Source organism: Hyperoodon ampullatus (genome assembly GCF_949752795.1).
Source record: "Hyperoodon ampullatus genome assembly, chromosome: 16".
Lineage (NCBI taxonomy): Eukaryota > Metazoa > Chordata > Mammalia > Artiodactyla > Ziphiidae > Hyperoodon > Hyperoodon ampullatus.
In genome coordinates this window covers 73,749,351-73,769,337 of record NC_136929.1, presented here as the reverse complement: position 1 = coordinate 73,769,337, position 19,987 = coordinate 73,749,351, and the positions used below count along the sequence as shown (strand labels likewise).

Genomic DNA, 19,987 nt, shown 5'->3' with positions numbered 1-19,987 from the left:
TTGGCTATGTAGTTTTAAGGGATATCAAAGTTGAAAAAGGTATCTCCGTAAAGATACATACATGGGTCCAAGTGGAAAAGACTCTCTCCTTGACAGCCTTTACTTTCTAAACTATGGTATTAGATAGTCGATCCTAACTACCAAATTTGTTTGAATTCATTTAAGTAATTATCTGTCTTGATAGCAGCAAAGCCTGGCCACTGAGCACACAGGATCGGAAACCAAGCTATCTAGGTTCCAGTCTGGTTCTGCTACCCGACCCTAGGAAATTACCAAGCCACTCCCTCTTCATCGGTTTCCTCATCTGTAAATGACATTTATAACAGCACCCACCTCTACAACCTTGTAAAGAATTAAATGAATGATCTGCATGAAGAACTTGGCCTGGTTGGAATACCTCCTCACCACGTGGTTATGTTTGAAACAACCTTTCGGAGCCATCTGTCCCTTTTGAAGAATTAGCTTAGCTGAAACAGATTAAATCCTGTCATCCCTAAGTCTACACTTGAATCATAATAGATTGCGACAGCACAAATGAATAAGAGGGGTGATACTGTCAGCCTTTGGTACTATGCAACTTGCAGTGACATAGGACCACTACACACGTGGACAGAGTAGTCTGGGTGCCAGTGTCAACCAATTATTAAGAATTAGTAAAGCTTAACCTATATCTTTCCTTTTTAGATAAAAAGAAACACTAGAAACGCTCATATTTTGGTCCCCAATGAATCATCTTACATATTTCATTTGGAAACTACTGGTTTTAATCACAATTAGGTCAACACTATTACCTTTAAAAAATGTTTTTAAATGTTTAAGTGCCCCACGGTCCTCCATGCTGGCTGGCGATGGTGCCATCCTGTGAACACCCTCCCTTGTACGGGAAGGCCCTCCTCCCCCAACCACAATCTGTTTAGGTGGCCCTGTTTTACATAAGTCTAGACCCCACGTGCCCCTACCCACGCCCTCTCTGCAGCCAGGTGACCCTAATCCAGGTTCTCATGGACATCTGTTCCTCCCCCCTCCCTCACTCCCCCGCCCCAGGCTTCCTCACGGGAACCGACTTCTCTGTGCAAGTTCTGTACGACTGTCAGTCACAGGCTCTTTTGTAGACCCTGCAACAGGGTCGGGCACTGGATCCAATCTGGCCAGAGGCCTTGGGGCAGAGTTCTTTGTCAGGTTTGATATGGACGGTCTGGGATCTCTGATGATATAAGATGGCCATCAGGTGGAGAGAAGCTAAAGGAAAAGGAAACCAATGCAAAAGAAAACAGAACCAAGAGACATAGACCTAATCAACTTTACAACCTACAAATGGAAAGTTCCATTTTTATTTCTTGCTCTCTTCCATAATGGCCCCCGTTCCCTGGATTCAGAGTTCCAACTAGTGACTACTAGCAATTCAGGTTAAAAAGACTTTTATAAGATAGTCTAGCTCCACAAGCCTACTTGTGTTTGGGAACCTATTGTGTTAGAAAATTAAAATAAAATCATATAATGAAATGATTTTTAAAAGGCTATTAAAAATGGAGAGACTGGGCTTCCCTGCTGGCGCCGTGGTTGGGAATCCGCCTGCCAATGCAGGAGACGAGGGTTCGATCCCTGGTCCGGGAAGATCCCACATGCCGCGGAGCAACTAAGCCCGTGCACCACAACTACTGAGCCTGCGCTCTAGTAGAGCCCGTGAGCCATAACTACTGAAGCCCACGCGCCTGGAGCCCGTGTTCCGCAACAAGAGAACCCACTGCGGTGAGAGGCCCGGGCACCACAACGAAGAGTAGCCCCCGCTCGCCGCAACTAGAGAAAGCCCGCACGCAGCAACGAACACCCAGTGCAGCTAAAATAATAATAATAAAATTTTTTAAAAATGGAGAGACTGCACAGAAAGTAGGAAAGAGATACTACTAGTCTAAATCACTACTATCAACTTTACTAAAATAAGTACTCATTAGCTACAAGACAAAGGAAAAAGGCAATCTGGTTTATCAGATTAAACAATTTGTTTTCAAAGAATTTAGCTGACTATAAACAGCAGACACGTAAGGGGGGTATTTCACAGCAAGAGAAAGCTTCCAAAGGCTCCTCTCCCTCCTCAAGATGGCTTCTGCACCCCGAGCCACAGAGTATTTCCCCTCTCCTAACATCCTGTACCATCAGAAATACTAATGTATTCACAAGAGTTAAGCCAACAGGAAATCCCCACTCTATGTATTATGCAAATCACAGTGATGGCATCAGAGTTACCATTAAGAGTAAACGGCCATAAAAGCTATCATTTGTGAAAATATTCCTCCAAGATAAAAACATCTACAACAGAAAATAATGGAGAACAGACTGTTATTAACAAAGTGAAGAGTAACCACTCTGAATTTTTTGGTAGATTAATTAACTGTGGGGTTTCGGGGGTTTTTTTTCCTCTTCTCCATTAAAAAAAAAAAGTCTAATTTTCTAACTGCCCAAATACACACACTATTTCCCCAAAGCAAGTGCTACTGAGTGATTCTACCACTTACTGGTCGGTCGCAAAAAGGGATCCAATCAGGCAGATCTAATGGGAACCCTTTTCAGTATTAGCTTTTTGGAAGAGCAATTAAAATGAACCTGTACACTTAGCTAAGAACAGACTGGTGGAAAGAAAATATACACGTGCCTCACTTTAACAGAATCCAACTGCTAGGGAAGATTAACCACCAAGTGCCTTAAAGCAGCTACCTTCCACGTTGTTTATAACACTAACTACTTGGCAGACAGGCACAGGGACAGGAGGAAGATGTTAAAATGTTCATCTCTCAATTAACTAAGCCATCTCCCCAACCGCTCAAAGCTCCAACCTTAATTTTTAAGGGACTCTATAACAGTGTGATAACTCTACAAAGAAAAAAGGGGGAAGGAAACGAGAGAGAAGGGTGATGACAATTTAAGAGCTGAAAACAGGGCTTATGGAAAACAGTTAAAGGTACGCAACACAGCTGCAAAGTAGCCTGAGAGCACAGGTCAAAGAAGTTCATCACTATCCTAGTTCTGCTGCATCTACTCGGACCACCAATTTATTTCTGCGTATAATTCAAGGTGTTCCTCAATCTTTCACAGCTGGAGCCCTGGCTACCTTAGGGATCTCAATTCTTCATCATAATAACCAGGCACAGAGATCAGAAACTGTTATCAGAAATTCCTGCTTTCCTTGGTTTTATTGAATCTCGGTTACTCAGCTTCAGGGAGAAATACAAATTCTACCTTTTGAATTTAGATCGATGCACATGAAGTAATAAAAATGATACCTTCTTAGAAACTTTTTTTGTTTGTTTTTTTACACACAATCAACACTGGTATTTGGATACTGGTATCCAATTAAAAACAACATATCAGCAGAAGAAAAAATAATATAGAGCTTTAAGACTCATTTACTTGTTTTGAGGTTATCTGCAAAAAAGTCAGTTAGACACAAAATGGGGAGATTGGAATGTTTATGCTGGAGAAGGTAAAGGGAAAACAGCCTTCAATATAGAACATACTACTATTCTAAGGAAAATGGGTTCTTCTGGGACACTAAAAAGGGCACAACTTTTCTACAAGTTAAGACACAAATTAGCTTTGGAGGCTGAGCCGAATAAGGGTGGTAGCTAGCCACAAGGAAAGGGCACTGAGACTGAAGGACTGGGATCTGCCACCCCCAGAACTGAAATGAGGCTCCTGATCACTAGACAACTCTGTAAGTATGAGCACTTCAGATATTAGAAGTAGAGGCCAGACTGCTCAATAAACAAGAAACATTAAATATATTCATTTAACTCTCCTCCCCATGATACCCCAATAAAATGACAGTAAAAGAACAGATCAGGCAAAAACTCAAAAGGCCAAAGAAGACAATGACAGAGTAGAGATACCAGCGAACTTCCAGAAAACAGAAGGCGGACGGAGGAGAAGTAGCCCAAATGCCTCTAAGAGACAAATGGGTAACAACAGACTCACCTCTAAAGGGTCAGAGATGTTTTGTGGGGTGGGGACCTCTGAGAACACAAGTCTGGTCGTCAGTCTTTAAAAGGACCATTTAGACCCCCAGGCACTCAACTCTTCCTTCAGCTGCAGGGTTAGTCTCCACAAAAGATGAAGAGGAGACTCTGGGTGGAGAACCCTTAAGGACAGCAGTGAGGCACCGAGCAGGAAACAGGACCAAATAAAACCCCGAATAACGCCCCCGCCAGACAGGCACTGGAGGAGGCCTCCCGGCAGAAGATAAACAGCCCCGGAGAGACAGCTCCAGCTACTGAAATGGGATGGGGGCCGTGGGAGGGAGGGGCATTCGCCAGGGGCCACTCCAGACTGAAAGAGCAGCCCCACCACAACACAAGAAGCCCCTGTCACCCTTTCAGCGTTTCCCCCTTATAGATGAGTACAATTTGAGGAAAGCTTCCAACAGGAAAGATACCAAAGTTTAAAAGGGCACGGGGAATAAACTCCAAGGTCTCAGAAGCAATCCAGTAAGCAACAGAAAGCCTCAGCAACAACAAAAACGATAAATGACATCCCGAGAAAAGGAACAGAAAATACTGCCCCCATGAAACAAGAGAAGAAAAAAAAGTAACATTCTAAGAAATAAAAAATGCAATGAGCTGGACAAAAAAGTTGAAGATATAGTCTAAAATGTAGAATAAGGCAGATGATCAAAAATGGGAGAATAAGAAAAATAAAGAATCAGTCTAAGTGTTTCAATGTACAACTAACCATATCAAAAAAAGACAAAACAGAGAAATTACAATGATAGGAAGAAAATTATCCCAATAATAGTATCAGAAATGTTTTACAACTGAGGGAAATAAATCATCAGTCTGAATGGGTCCATAAACACTCAGCACAACAGGGTCCCCATCAAGACACAGGATGAGATTTCAGAACACTGTGGATAGAGAATATCCTTAAGGCCGCCCAAAAACTTTTTAAAGGGGAAAAAAAAAGCCCTGTACATAAGAGATCGAGAACCAGAATGGCATCCACCCTCTCAGCATCAACAGAAGCCAGAAAGCAGTGGAGTAAGCCCTGAAAAATTCTGAAGGAAGGCTGTAACCTAGGATGGATATCTAGCTCTAACAATAACCAAAACAGTCTTAAATACACAAGACCTCCAAGTTTGTATCCATGCACATTTCCTAAACAAGCATCTACAGAAGGTGTTCCACAAAGCAAGGGAGGAAAAACCCGGAAAGAAGTCGGGATGAAGGAAAGGAGACAAGTGCAGGGAATGTGAAGGGCGATGGAAGAGACGTCGCCAGGCACAGGCTGCACAGCAGGAGCACGGGGGGCTGGGTGGTACCTGACAGGCACGGCTCAGTGGAAACGGATATTGAGAAGGTCTTTTTGGCTTTCTTTAGTTCTGCTGAAGGCTTTGGGAAGGATCAATGAAAGTTTAGGACATGGAAAAATAAAGCAATGATTAATTCCATATTGGGAGAACGGGGGAAAGTGAACTTGGGCAGGGATGGTGAGAAAAGAGAGTGAAGTTTCTTATCTGCCAAAACAGGAATCAGTAGTTGTTTTTTTTTTAATGGCAGTATAAGTACCTTATTTAGGCTGTAAGGATACATTCCAGAAAAAATAGCCCAAGGACTAATGAGTGGCCTCCTCCAGGGAGGGGAAGAGGAGGAGGGTGGGCACTGCTGATCCTGTATTACTAGCTTATGCCCAGCGCAGACAGAGAAGGGTCCCCAAGCAAGGCGAGACACACATACCACTGCAACTGCCCTCCTCAAATTGCACAAGAAATCTATCTGTACATTAATGACGTGCTAGTACTCAGTAACACACCAATCTGTTCAACATAACTTACTTTCTTACCTGTATTATCACCAATACACATATTTTAAAACACTCACCATGGATCCACCTAACAGTACATACAGTACAGCATAAACTACCATGACAACTATATAACAAAGATTTGTGGTGTTTTCTCATGATTCAGGAAAGAGTTAAAAACTCTAAAGAAAGTTCTTCCAAAGTTTTAATAATGTATAATTACAATGATTACCTCCACAAGGGCAAGGCTATGTTTTTTTCTTATATTTCACACTTTTAAATCTATACCACTGGGACAACGCCAGAAGCAAACTGACAAAGACGCTATAGACACATGGGGGCATTTACAAAACTATATTTATATCTGTACATTTGGACCACTTATATTTAGACATGTAAATAATTCTCAAAGAATCAAAGAGATCATTTGGTCTAAGCCATATGAAATTTTGGTTATGAGAGAATTCTGACACAAAATAGGAAAAAAAATAAGGCTGACAAGTTAGAAACTGTTCCAAGACTCTTAAGACTTCAGGCAATGGGGACTTCCCTGGGGGCGCAGTGGTTAAGAATCCACCTGCCAATGCAGGGGACATGGGTTCGAGCCTGGTCCAGGAAGATCCCACATGCCACAGAGCATCTAAGCCCGTGCGCCACAACTACTGAGCCTGTGCTCTAGAGAGCCCATGAGCCACAACTACTGAAGCCTGTGCACCTAGAGCCCGGGCTCTGCAACAAGAGAAGCCACCGCAGTGAGAAGCCCACACACCACCACAAAGACCCAACACAGCCAAAAATAATAATAATAATAAATAAGTAATAAATTTAAAAAAAAAAGACTTCAGGCAATGTTGTTTCCCTCCCATTAGAGATAATTTTGAAATCCCAAGTCACGTTTCTTGGCATTAAGTCTACTGATACAAAGGAACAAATTTCCTTTAATAAATTATGAATGGCATTCATCATTCTTAACACTACTTCCAAGCATAATTTGAAGGCTACGTATCAACAGATACTTACGTTGACTAATCCAAAATAGTGCTCATTGACTGGAAACTGTTCTGGACCAATCTCTTTCTCTAATGCCGAGGCATTGGCGCCCTATAAAATGAAAAACAGAAATCTTAGTATTTACAGTATTTTCCCAATACCATCACAATTATATACACATTACAGAGAAACCCTTAAAATAATTTTCTTGTTCCCTATAACTACCTAACATTATGGAAAGAAAATAAAGGGTGAGAGTGAAGAATAAAGGCTTTTAATAATATGACCAAAAACTAGTTTGCAGGAACATTCTCATGGACAAAGCCTGGATCAAGGAATTATATCAAATCCTGTTCCTTGTTTTAAGTAATGGATGAGAGCCCCTGCTGTGTTACATGGTCTAACAGGAATGTAATCTCAGAGCAGCAATCTCAGAGAGCTGAAATTTTGTGAAATTAAATATGCATATATTCAGTGACCTAACACTTTTTCAGAGGTATATACCTGGAAAATTCTCACACAGAATTAAAGGTGACAAGAACGTTTGCTGAAACGTCATTGACGACTGCACAGCTGACTGCAATCTAGATGGTCTATAAAATGACAGCATACTATGTAGCAGTCAGAATAAATGAACTAGATTTACATACAAAAACATGGATATTTGTCAAAAACATAATATTAAGTAAACAAAGTAAAAACGAGATCAACATAGACCACTACCACATATATATATAAAACAGTACATGGCAAACGGGCTGGAAGAATGTACATGAAACATACTTGAGTAGGGCTGGAAGAAGAGGGCCGGGATGTGGAACTGCAGGGTGAAGGACACAAAGGAAAAAATAAAATAAAGCCCAACAAAAGAGGGGCCTTGCTCAAACAGTAACTGTGTGTCATGGTCTCAGGAATACGACCGACTCAATTCTGTGCATCTGAGGTCTCTGAAGGAAAAGGGACGGGGCGTCAGGGGAAGTGGTGGGCAGCACACAGGCCCTGAGCACCAGCACACACTAGCAAATGGGCTCAAGACGTAGCCTGAAAGGGAAGTAAAAGCAATTCCGAAAACATAGTAACTCTGCATAAGTCTACCTGGAAATTCCCAAGAACACACACTACCAGACAAATACAACTGATACTACTCACAAAACAGCCCACCACCACCCTGCGAGCTGCACACAAGATGACAACACGACACACACACCATGCCTCCCCAAGGGTGCGACCACGGTCAACACCACCAGGTGCCCATAGCCCGCCCCTGCTGTTTCCTGAGCCTGGGAAGCCCAGACCTCTGTCAGACGACGCCTCTTCAACTTCCTGACGGGCCAGGCCTGAAATAAGTGCTGATGAAAGGGACCGGGTGGGTTGGTCATCGAGTTCCACCAAAACGAGACATTTCCTCTAAAACGCCCTCCAGCCATCCAGCACTTGTATACATACATGATACTGTCTTTATTTTTTTAATTTAGGAATTACTATTCGGCTTTCTATAAATCCCCGACACAGTCACTGGTTCACAGATACTATTTATTTCTAAATTTGGCCCTCCATGAACTGTTTTATAACGACATGAAATTCACTTATTACAGCAACTTCAAGATCTACTGAACAGAACCGTCCTGGTGGAAGGCTACAAGCCCACTCTCCGCCCCCGCAAGCTCAAGTATCTTGTCACAGAATTTCCTCAGGTATGTTGAAAACTATCACTAAGCCAGATATAAGAATTTAAACTGATATTGGTGTATTCAAATGAGTATAACCCCTTTCCCACACACACACAAAAAAGACAAGAAAAGGTGCTATTATCCAAAGTACAACCTCATGCATCTATGTACTCGGGACAATAAAATGCCAGTACACATACCTGGGGAAAGCATTTCTGGCCCTCGGGATGAAGCAAGAACAGAACACCACGTGAGCATTCTCCGCTGTAACACCGATCGCATGCCACACCCGTGTGCTCTGACCACCCCATGTCCCACTGGTGTCCCTACACGCTTCCAGGTGCTGCTCAGAAAGCCCTTCCCCCACCCATCCTGGCCTCAGGGTAGTTCTGACTACGATTCAAGTTCTTAGCTTCTCCGTGCCTCAAGTTCCTAAGGGTAAGAGGGAAATGGCACCAACTACTTTACAGAGTGGCTACGAATAAACTGAGTTGAAGCTTTTGTAAACGCATCTGGCTGTGCCTTGTACGTGAGCCGGTGTCCGTAAATGCCGCTTCTCTTCTCTCCCTTCCCTTCAATTCCAAGGGGAAGAAAAGCTACTCTCACTGGCCAGTAATATTAATAAATATGACCGGCTCCATGCAATAGCTAAGAAATAACAAGAGAAGGAAACAAAAATCAGAAGGAGAAAATGAGGAAGCTTCATAAAAAAAAACAGATCATCTCCCCAATCTGGGCAACTCCACAACACGGCCCCTGGAAGAACCCTCATAATACTCCCCAAAAGCCGAACCACCAGCAGAACCACAATCCAACGAAGCTGGATTGAGGAGGAGGTTAAGTGCGATGAAGTGGAAACTCAGACCACTGCCATTTAACCTTTCTGGTAATTTAAGAATTTTTATTTGCAAAATAAAAGGGCCAGTCTCCTCAGCAATTTTCCAAACCCCCAGCTCTAAGCTTATCTGTTGGGTTTTCAAGTAAGCCTTTACACAAACTTAGGTTTTCACAGCCGAAGATCAGGTAATTTCTAAAGTGTCTTCTAACTTAACATTCTGTCATATTTCCAATCACTTTTATTGACACTACTGTAGTAACACAAAGCTCCAGGGAATTCTAAGCCAACCGACACATGCCGAGCAACACGGTTTGACAGGGAGGGATTGTGGCTGCAGATACAGCAAGGGCAGCAGATGGAAACGGACAGTACAGAGAGAACAGAATTTGCCTGGTGACAGGTCTAAAGCAAGGCACAGCACAGTAAACTATACCTCAGTATAGCATAGTGACGCCGCAGAGAGGATTCTGTGAACTACAGGAGGATAGCCCCACGGCAGGAATTCAAGACTTCCTTGCAGAAACGACCAGAGCACATGCCTACCTCTAGCCAAATGCTAACTACAAAGGCAAAGTGTAGACAAAGCAATCCAGTTTCCGATGAGTGTTTTTTTTTAATTTAAGTGTTTTCAATACTATAGTTAGATATAACTGGTGAAAAAACACCATGAAGCCGAAAACTTGCCACACAATTTTTAGTACGTTTACCAGAGTTCTCAAACATCAGCCCTTGAAGATTTTATTGAAGGCTGACACACCCTATCATGTCAAACAACAGTCAGTCAAGCACCGCAAGATTTAAATTGAGCCTAGAACAAGTCAACATCCAATAGTAATGGCTCTGAACAGCCTTGCATCCCCACACTTGAGAAATATGACCCTACTGCAATTAACAATGCTTTATGAAATCACGATTCTTTACTGGGATAAAGGGAAGAAATGTTGGTGTTCTCAGTTAGGAATTTCTGCTCTAAAGCTTTCGTGAGGAACAGGATTCATTTGTTTTGTCTGAGAACACAGCACGCTCAGAAGGAAGAAGACATCCTGACTGTTCTGTCTCCATTTTTGTAACTTACATAAGATTATTTTAGACTCAGGACCTATTACTACAAATTCATCAAGAAGAAGTAATTAGATATTCGTGACCCTCCTGATGAAAACAACCAAAAGGTGAATGAATTTTTTAATTAAAACAATAATAATTTACTGAGCTGGTGAGAAAATAAGGAATCTGCAGAAACCAAAAAACGAAGCCATGGGAGAACCCTGGGAGATAAGCAAATGCCAAAGATAGATTTTACATGGAGGTCACCTGCCAACACTAGTGACCTGTGCACCCTACTCTGACAGCTGGATGGAACAGAACATGGTAACCGGGTGCTGAAGCTTAGGGCCCACCAAAGACAGGGAGGGCAGCAGAAGACCCCAGCATGACAGTGAGCCCAAGAGGGCTACGTCTTCAGCTAAGGGGGAACAAGAAATAACCTTGCACCACAGAAGGAGACAGCAATGAAACTTGCCTGACTTGTCCTTGGTGTGGGAGTGGGCGAGATGATAAATATCTTCCCAACAGTCATAATGACAAGCTGGCCCTAATCAAAGCTTGTGACCCAAATTCACACGTGCTATATGATCTTACAAACAAACAAACAAAATCAGGCAGAAAATGTAATTCAAAGAGGTCCTGAGTTGACAGTGCCCTCTTCCACCCTACAACTAGCAACCAACGGAATTACAAACTCACTCTAGAAGACAAATTCAATCCACCCCTCGAAGAATTCCCACAAATATAACTCCAAGGGATTTGAGTTCACAATCAAAAATCACACATACACAGAAAAACAGAAAAACAAAGCACCACGAGTAAAAGCCAGCAGAAGCACAGATGGCAGAATGAGATTCAATATATTAAATACCAGGACTATTTCAGACATGATATAAAACAAATGCTTAATATGTGCAAAGAAATAACAAAAGCTTGATTATAAGAACAAAGATGAGAATTTAAAGCCTAAGCTGATTTTTTTAAAGAACCAAATAAAACTTCTAAATATAAAAATTATAAAACTTTTAAATATAAAAATTAATTGAAAGTTTAAAACTCAATGGTAACTATGAAGACAGTTCAAAACAACAACAAAAAACAACAGTGGTTGCCAGGGATTAAGGAGAAGGAGGGATGAACAGGCGGAGCTGAGAGGATTTTTAGGGCAGTGAAAATACTCTGTACGATACTATAATGATGAATACATGTCATTATACATTTGTTCAAACCCACAGAAAGTACATCAAGGGTACACTGTAGTATAAACTATGAACTTTAGGTGATTATGATGTGTCAGCATAGGTTCATCAATTGTAATAAGTGTGCCACTCTGGAGGTGCTGTTGACAAGGGGTGAGGCTGTGCACGTGTGGGCAGGAGGTATATGGGAAATCTCTGTACTTTCCCTTCAATTTTGCTGTGAAACTAAAACCGTTCTTAAAAAAAAAAAGTTTAATAAAATAAATAAATAAATAAAATCAGAAAGAAAAAAACCCTCAATGGCTGTGCTTCAGAAACAAGGTTAATATTGGATAATATTTTAAAATCAATATCCCTGTCAATATAATGCTACTAACTGAAACTAAAGGTTTATTAAAAATAGGAAGTATTGTTTTACAGAAAAAATTTCATGGAAAAATGGAGCCATTAGGGAGCTACTGAGAGAGACCAGGGTACACTAAAAATAGCACTCAACTAGCAAAGCTACAGGCTTGAGTCTGGCTCTGGCCATGCCACTAACTAGCTGTAATACCTTGAGGAAAAATGCTTCTCTCTCGGGACCTGGGTTATCTCGTATGTAAGATCTTGATCTCTATAGTACCTCCATCCCCACATTTCTAACAATGTGTGAACCTACTGGCTCTTCCAATCTTATTAAAACATTAAGGATAAAATGTTGCACAGTCTATTCAAGGTCAGACACTAACAAGGTTCTGGATGAAAGTTAATACAGTATCATCCTCAGAAACAATCATCCCATGTAAGACTTTGCAGGCCATGGAGTAAGTGCCTCCTTAAACCTACCTAGTATGATTCTTAGAAAGCTGAATCATGCCAGAAATAACCACCCAAGTGAAAGAAGAGTAAGCTGAAACTATAAGGATACCCTTTATTTGTTGATAAGGGTACCTATGTTTTGAAGATACCATCTGCAAATAGGAAAAAAGAAAATCACTTGGGAGACAGCTGCTTCTGATTAAATAATGTTTACACAGTCAACCGTGGAAAACACACATCTGACTGCCCTGCATGTGCCATTATGAGAAAGAAACAATTACACAAAAGGAAACTGATACCCAGGAATGTTTTCAAGAAAGTAAATTAAGGAAATCTCTTCCACAATCTAAAGCTAGACTATGGTAAAAAATGAAGACATATCATTTTGAAAAGCTAATTATGTTCAGTGTATACTGTTTAAGAAAACAGGGTACTTAATACATTTTAGTAGGAAATAAAAAATGATGAAAACCTAAAAGATGAACATCTCCATCAAGAAAACATACTTATCAAGAATACAGTCGTCCCTCAGTATCTGTGGGGAATTGGTTCCAAGGACCTCCACGTGTACCAAAATCCAAGGATGCTCAAGACCCTTATGTAAAGTGGTGTAGTACTTGAGTATAACCTATGCACACCCTCCCGTATGCTTTAAGTCATCTCTCAATTACTTACAATACTCAATGCAATGTAGATGCTATGTAAATAGTTGCCAGCACACAGCAAATTCAAGTTTTGCTTTTTGGAACTTTCCAGAATTTTTTCCCCAAATATTTTCAATCCTCGGATGTGGAACCCACAGATACGGACGGCCGGCACTTCCTTCTTTACATTAGATAGTTACAGTTCTTTATAGCAGATAGTTTGTATTTAATACAAACATGAGAAAATACATTTTCCCCACTTCTGTGTTTCAAGTCATATCTTAGAATCCAGTGTTTATCATTCCAAGTTTAACACTGAAGTGGGTCAGATCAGGTCAGTACCCAAAGGAGAACTGCCAAAACAGGCAGGAAAGGCTTCCTGATGATCAAAGGAGCAAGCGACCTTAGCAAATTAAGAACAGTTCTGGAGGCACAGGAAGAGCCGATGTGAGGATGTGAACACATCCTTTTACTGCTGTAAAAGGATGATTCCAAAGTAAGAAGATGTAAGAAACAAGTTTCTGTCTCCTAAACAAGAAAACAGAGAAGAAAGAGAAGGCTGAAAGTCCATGCCTGTTCTCCCGGAAAACGCTGTGCCCCTGAAACTAAATCAAAGACAACAAACATTTTAATGAAAAAACAAACCATTTCCATACCCTCAGTTTCAGGCATCATAAAAATCCTCTCAAAGCAGCAGTCCTTCAGAAAAGATGAACCTCAGTAAGCATCTGAGTACTTCTGCCCAGCCCTGCGCCAAAAGCTGTGGAACGTTATTTTCAAACAGTCACACCCATTAGTGGCGGGGTGAGGACAACTCAGGGGATCACAACCACCATTTTCTTTTTCAGTAAAATAGAACAGATGACAGTACATCTCCCTACCAAGAGAAAACAATGGTTTGTGGAACTTTTGTTCCAATATTCCAGTATGCATGTATTAGGTCTAATTGTAAAGCTAATTTTTATTCTGGGTGCAAATCAGAAAACTTTTGATATACATTAAAAAGGATAAAGAGAAACTACCAAAGTCATAATCCAACTGGGGAGCACACAGTGAATAAAAATTAGTTTTTCATGATGACAGGTAGAAAATTATTTTTAAAATAAATCTAAAGTTATAAAGGAGAGAACAGATACCAAACTGCTCTGCTACAACACAGTACACACTACAGGGTGTCAGGACAGGAAAGACGCTGAGAGCTGGAGAATTGGGGGAAGCCTTCACAAACAGATGGAACGAAAAGAGCCAAGCCTCGATTTTCCTTCAGAGGCATTTTCATCAGCGCTTTGCACGTGCCCCGATGCACCTGAGGGCGCGTCCCCCTCCAGCTCAGGCTGTGCGGCACTGAGCGAGGCCCACAAACCAGGAGGCCTGCCTTCCTGGCCTGGTTCTAACACATGAACAACTAAGCGGCGTCACCTTCTGCAAATCACTGCTCACTTTCCTCACCAGCAAGGTGAGAGAGACCAGATGTGTGGCACCTACTGAAAACCTAAAATGCTTCAATTCTAAAACAGCGGCAATACAGAGTCACATTGAAGGTGTGAATTTAGGGCAAGCTATTTCACCCCGAACCCCACTTTTCCCATCTCCCAAACAGGGCAAACGACAGCCCCTCCGTGGCCTGTTTCCACCAAATGGACGGGAGGCGTTCCGAGCGAAGCCTGGCACAGAAGGCGCTGAACACGCAGTCCCTTTGCCCCTTCCTACTCCCACCTTGGGCTGGACCCCTCAAAGACCTGAAATTCCCACAGTGACTGAGGAAGGATCTGGGGGTCCCACACTCAGGACAGTCATTCTAAGGATCTTAGGCCCGCCACAGTGGTCTTCTCTGCTTGTAACTCTGCCATCAGAGTTAAAACGGGCTCCAAAGAAAGGACAAAGGACCCCAGGACTGGCCCAGACCTAAGACGGCGCTGCCCTGCTGCAGCAGATCACAGGGGCTGCGAGTGCTTTTGAGAAGCAGCGGCCACGCGGGGCAGAGCCACCCTGGCGAGACGGGCTGCGCTGCCAGCAACACTCAGCCGCGCAGGGAGGTCAGAGCCCAAGGCCAGCGCACGAGGCAGGGCCCGAGGCAGGTCCTCCAGAAGCCATCTCCATGAGCTCCTCAAAGAAGGGGAGGGCTTCCCTGGTGGCGCAGTGGTTGAGAGTCTGCCTGCCGATGCAGGGGACACGGGTTCGTGTCCCGGTCCAGGAAGATCCCACATGCCACTGAGCGGATGGGCCCGTGAGCCATGGCCGCTGAGCCTGTGCATCCGGAGCCTGTGCTCCGCAATGGGAGAGGCCACAACAGTGAGAGGCCCGCGTACCGCAAAATAAATAAATAAATAAATAAAATGAAAATAAGGGGAAACCGTACAAGTTCACGGTCCAACGGTAGGTGTGCCCACGTCCGTGTGTATGTCTCATCCTCCCTCCTACCCTCCTGACCACACCCCGCCCCCAGGATTCTTCCCAGAAGAAATTAAAGGAGCTTACTTTCCCCTTCAACTGCCACCACAGGAGCACATATTACACGTGTAAAATTCCTCATCTAAGCTCTTCGCGAAAACTCAGTTCTATGATTAATCACTGGCCAAAGACTGAAAATTTAAAGTCACTCAGAAGTTGGCACTTACGTAATCCTTTTCACCTAAAAGTGATACATGTACAGACGTGCCATGTAAAAAACAGAAGCTAAGCAACAAATTACACATCTGCATCACTACTGTAAATCAATGACTAACGACCAAACCAAAAACAATAGGCATATAATTTTAACCTCTAAAAATTCAAATATCCACTAAAACTCAATGTTCCTATCAGACGTGAGCTCAAAGCTACAACCTTCAAATTATCTGACCTAATATCTCCAACGAAAAGTCTGGTTATATAATTCGTGGCTAAATGTGTGTTACTTACAGAGAATATTTACATGAAGAGAATAAAAGAAGACATAGATTCACTTCAAATCTTTGAAGTCAGTTAAGGAATGGAAAAGTGTTGGCACTGACCTGGTGCCACAACCAAAAAACCCATGCTTTGACCTGTATGTGATCACGAGACACAGAATTACTGAAAAAATCTCGTTAATTCATCTCTGTCAAAGTAACAGCGGTGACGTTGGGCGTCTTTAGCAAGAATTACTCTGTAACTCCTTCACATTTAGCTTAACAATAACATCAGAAAGAAAATTCTCCAACATGACCAAACATACTTAATGATTTGAATGGGCACAATGAATTTTACAAATCCAACCCTTCTACCAACACCAAATAATTCACAAAATACCTTCACGGGCGGTGAAACATTTAAAACACAGCTATATCTGAACTCCATCACTGGCACCATACCTACGACCAAAAAAGGGGGCAAGATTTGGTTTTCACAGCATCTCTGCATACCTTTCAATGCAGAGATTCACCTGCATGGCCAAAAAAAATTACAAGAAATGTTTCATCATTTTAAGCCCTTTCTACCACATTCTTGACAGTTTTTATATTCTGTGTTACCAAATGTTTCAGCTCTATAAAAAACAAGGGGCCCTGGACTGGCACCAGGCCAACCCTCAGACAGCTGACTTGGATGACTGACCTGTGTGGTGGTGCTCAATCAGAAAATGTGGGGCAATGCTTTTCCACTTAAGAAAACATGAACACCTCTATCTCCCCAAATCCTATGTTACAGTAAAATGAATCATTTGTAAAGTCCCTCAGATCCCTGAGAGGAAAATCACCATATAGTTAAAAGGTATTATTAAGTTGAAGTGAAATCAAAATTATGTAAATTATTGACTGACTTATTCTGTTACTATAACAACAGAGTTCATACTCCAGATTCTAGGGGCTAACTGTAATAAAAACTAAAATTATCACCAAACTTAAATAGTTTTGTCAAATATAGAAAGGAACTGACTGCAGCTGGCACCACGTGGAGTCCTGTCCAAAACATCCCTCAAAGTGGAATGATGTCAGGGCTTCCCTGGTGGCGCAGTGGTTGAGGGTCTGCCTGCCGATGCAGGGGACGCGGGTTCGTGCCCCAGTCCAGGAAGATCCCACATGCCGTGGAGCGGCTGGGCCCGTGAGCCATGGCCGCTGAGCCTGCGCGTCCGGAGCCTGTGCTCTGCAACGGGAGAGGCCACAGCAGTGAGAGGCCCGCGTACCGCAAAAAAAAAAAAAAAAAAAAAAAAGATGCTCAGTATCACTACTCATTAGAGAAATGCAAACCAAAATCACAAGGTACCACTTCGCACCCAACAGGATGGCCAGAATCCAAGGGAAAAAAATGGAAAATAACAAGCACTGGTGAGGATGTGAAGAAATTTGGTGGTTCCTCCAAAAATTAAATATGGCATTACCATATGGCACAACAATTTCAATCCTAGGTATATATCCAAAAGATCTGAAAACAGGAAGTCAGACACTTGTATGTCAATGTTCACAGCAGCATTAGTCATTATAGCCAAAAGGTAGAAACAACTCCTAATGTCCATCAAGAGAGGAATAAACAGGGGCTTCCCTGGTGGCGCAGTGGTTGAGAGTCCGCCTGCCGATGCAGGGGACACGGGTTCGTGCCCCGGTCTGGGAAGATCCCACATGCCGCGGAGCGGCTGGGCCCGTGAGCCATGGCCGCTGAGCCTGTGCGTCCGGAGCCTGTGCTCCGCAACGGGAGAGGCCACAACAGTGAGAGGCCCGCGTACCGCAAAAAAAAAAAAAAAAAAAAAAAAAAAGAGAGGAATAAACAAAATGTGGAATAATATAACAGAATATCATTCAGCCATATAAAGAAATGAAGTACTGATTCATGCTACAACATGCATGAACTTTGAAAACATTATGCTAAGTGAAATAAGCCAGACATAAGAGGACAAACAGTATATGATTCCACATACATGAAATACCTACAACAGACAAATTCACAGAAGACAGAAAGCAGACTAAAAAAAAACAAAAAAAGAAAGCTGACTAGAGGGCAATGAAGTCTGCAGACAGGGAGGACAGGGAGGAATGGGGAGTTTTACTGAATGGCTACAGAGCTTCCGGTTGGGGTGATAAAAACATTTTGGAATTAGATAGTGGTGATGGTTGCACAATATGCTGAATGTAATTATGTTACTGAAATCTACACATAAAATTAAAATGGCCAATTTTATGTTATATATATTTGACCACAATTTTAAGAAAAAAAGAAAAAGACAGGTGATCAAGGGTCAAGGATGCTACACTGAGATCCCAAAACAAGAGTTAATAAATACACTTCCTTTCCCACCATCGTTTTCCTGGAGGGCAAATCACTTGCTGAAATCCAAAATTTCTTGGGTGAAAAACGGAACTGCGGGGATCAGATAAGGCCAAGTGTTGCTTGTTTAGTGTCACAAGCCCCAAAAGATAAGTTAATCCTTGAAGCAAACAACATCTACATTCAACTGCTTTGATTCAGCAAGCTACAACAGTGCAAAACAACAACATCAGGAAAATTCTGGGAAGCACCTATGTCTGAGAAAAGATCCGTTCAGCAGGGCAGAGAGTAAGTGTCGTTCAGCTGCTGAAACAGCAAGAGGCTGAATGACACCCAGTGTTCATGGGTGGCACTTCTTAAAAACTGCAGTAAAATTCATCTTTTAAAATAAACACAGATTTACGTATTTTAAATACAACTAGAATACAATTTTCAGAATGCAGGGAGACATCAGTGTGGGAACCTGAGTTTGGCGACATTATAAACTTCCCGTGCGGAGGCAGCAGGACCAGCGGGGGCCCGGAATCGGGGACAGAGTCTGAGCCCAAGGTTGGCGCCACTTCATGAGCCATGAACAAGTCACTGTAGCCGGCTTGGTCTCCTCACCTTTTAATACAAGGAAACACCTACTCTGCCGAGCTCACAGGTGTGGAAATCAAACAACGAGGGTGAAACTTCACTTCGTAAAGGAATTAGAAGCATCAGTCACTCGAATTCTCCTAAGTGATCATTTTACCAAACTGATCAACACAATGGAAAATTCCAAGAGAAGACAGTGAAGTACTTTACTTGTACTTTGTTTTGGAAGTTACTTGTGTAGGTAGAAGGAAAATACACAGCTCTTTTTTGTGGCCTCTCCCGTTGCGGAGCACAGGCTCCGGACGCGCAGGCTCAGCGGCCATGGCTCACGGGCCCAGCCGCTCCGCGGCATGTGGGATCTTCCCAGACCGGGGCACGAACCCATGTCCCCTGCATCGGCAGGCGGACTCTCAACCACTGCGCCACCAGGGAAGCCCCACAGCTCTTTAATCTATCCCAAAGTCTGAAGTTAGCTCCCTCTGGACAGCTGTAGTAAAGACTAGAACGAGCATCAGATCCCTTTTCTATGCCTTGTGTAACACTTTTATTTAATAAATATGGCAGGTTCACACACTGAAAACAATGCCAACTGTGGAGGGTAGAGAGTAAAACCTAAGTGTTAATTGCCACTCCCTCCCTTCAGGTCCTTCCCCAGAGACACCTGCTGCGAACAGCTTGGTTTCAGCTGTGGGTGGTTATTATTGCAGGTGTAAATAATCGCTATCTCGTCAACAGCTTTAAATCTGCCCTGCAAATGAAAAACTGGCGCGCACACACTCCTCCAACTCTCCTTCCCCACGTCACCTCCTAATTTTTATTACAAATCATTAGATATAATACTGCTTTAGGGAATCTAGTAATTCTACATTTAAGTCTCTAGCTAGATTAACCTATTTCATAAAGGACTAAATTCCCGCTGTGCAACCAGTTGCCTCTCCCTCTACCTCTCTCCTTCCTCCACTTGTTTACCTACGCAGGGACCGTGACACTTACATTTGCTTCTGTAGTGATAACTAGATCTGCCACCCTTTACTCAAAACCCAAGAGTTCCATGGACAGCAGCCCAGAGGGCAGCTAATGCCGCTCAGGAGCTTGACTCAAAGCAGACGGGGAGAAAGGTGCCGAACAACCTCGACGTAAGAAAAGCTTAGTTACACATGCGAAAAACTTTACAGGTAACTGCCAGAAAACAAAGAAAATATCATCACTGCAACAAAA

At 42.6% G+C, this 19,987-nt stretch overlaps 1 protein-coding gene across 2 annotated transcripts in view; it reads right to left on the bottom strand.

Annotated features, from left to right (window-relative positions):
• USP12 (ubiquitin specific peptidase 12) overlaps positions 1-19,987 on the bottom strand; it is a gene marked incomplete at both ends in the record, with an annotated part of 77,266 nt that overhangs the window by 34,485 nt on the left and 22,794 nt on the right. For both annotated transcript variants that reach the window (XM_079721873.1, XM_079721874.1), the window contains one exon: positions 6,811-6,891. In XM_079721873.1, coding sequence (XP_079577999.1) covers positions 6,811-6,891 — 81 coding nt within the window. The remainder of the gene's footprint in view (positions 1-6,810; positions 6,892-19,987) is intronic.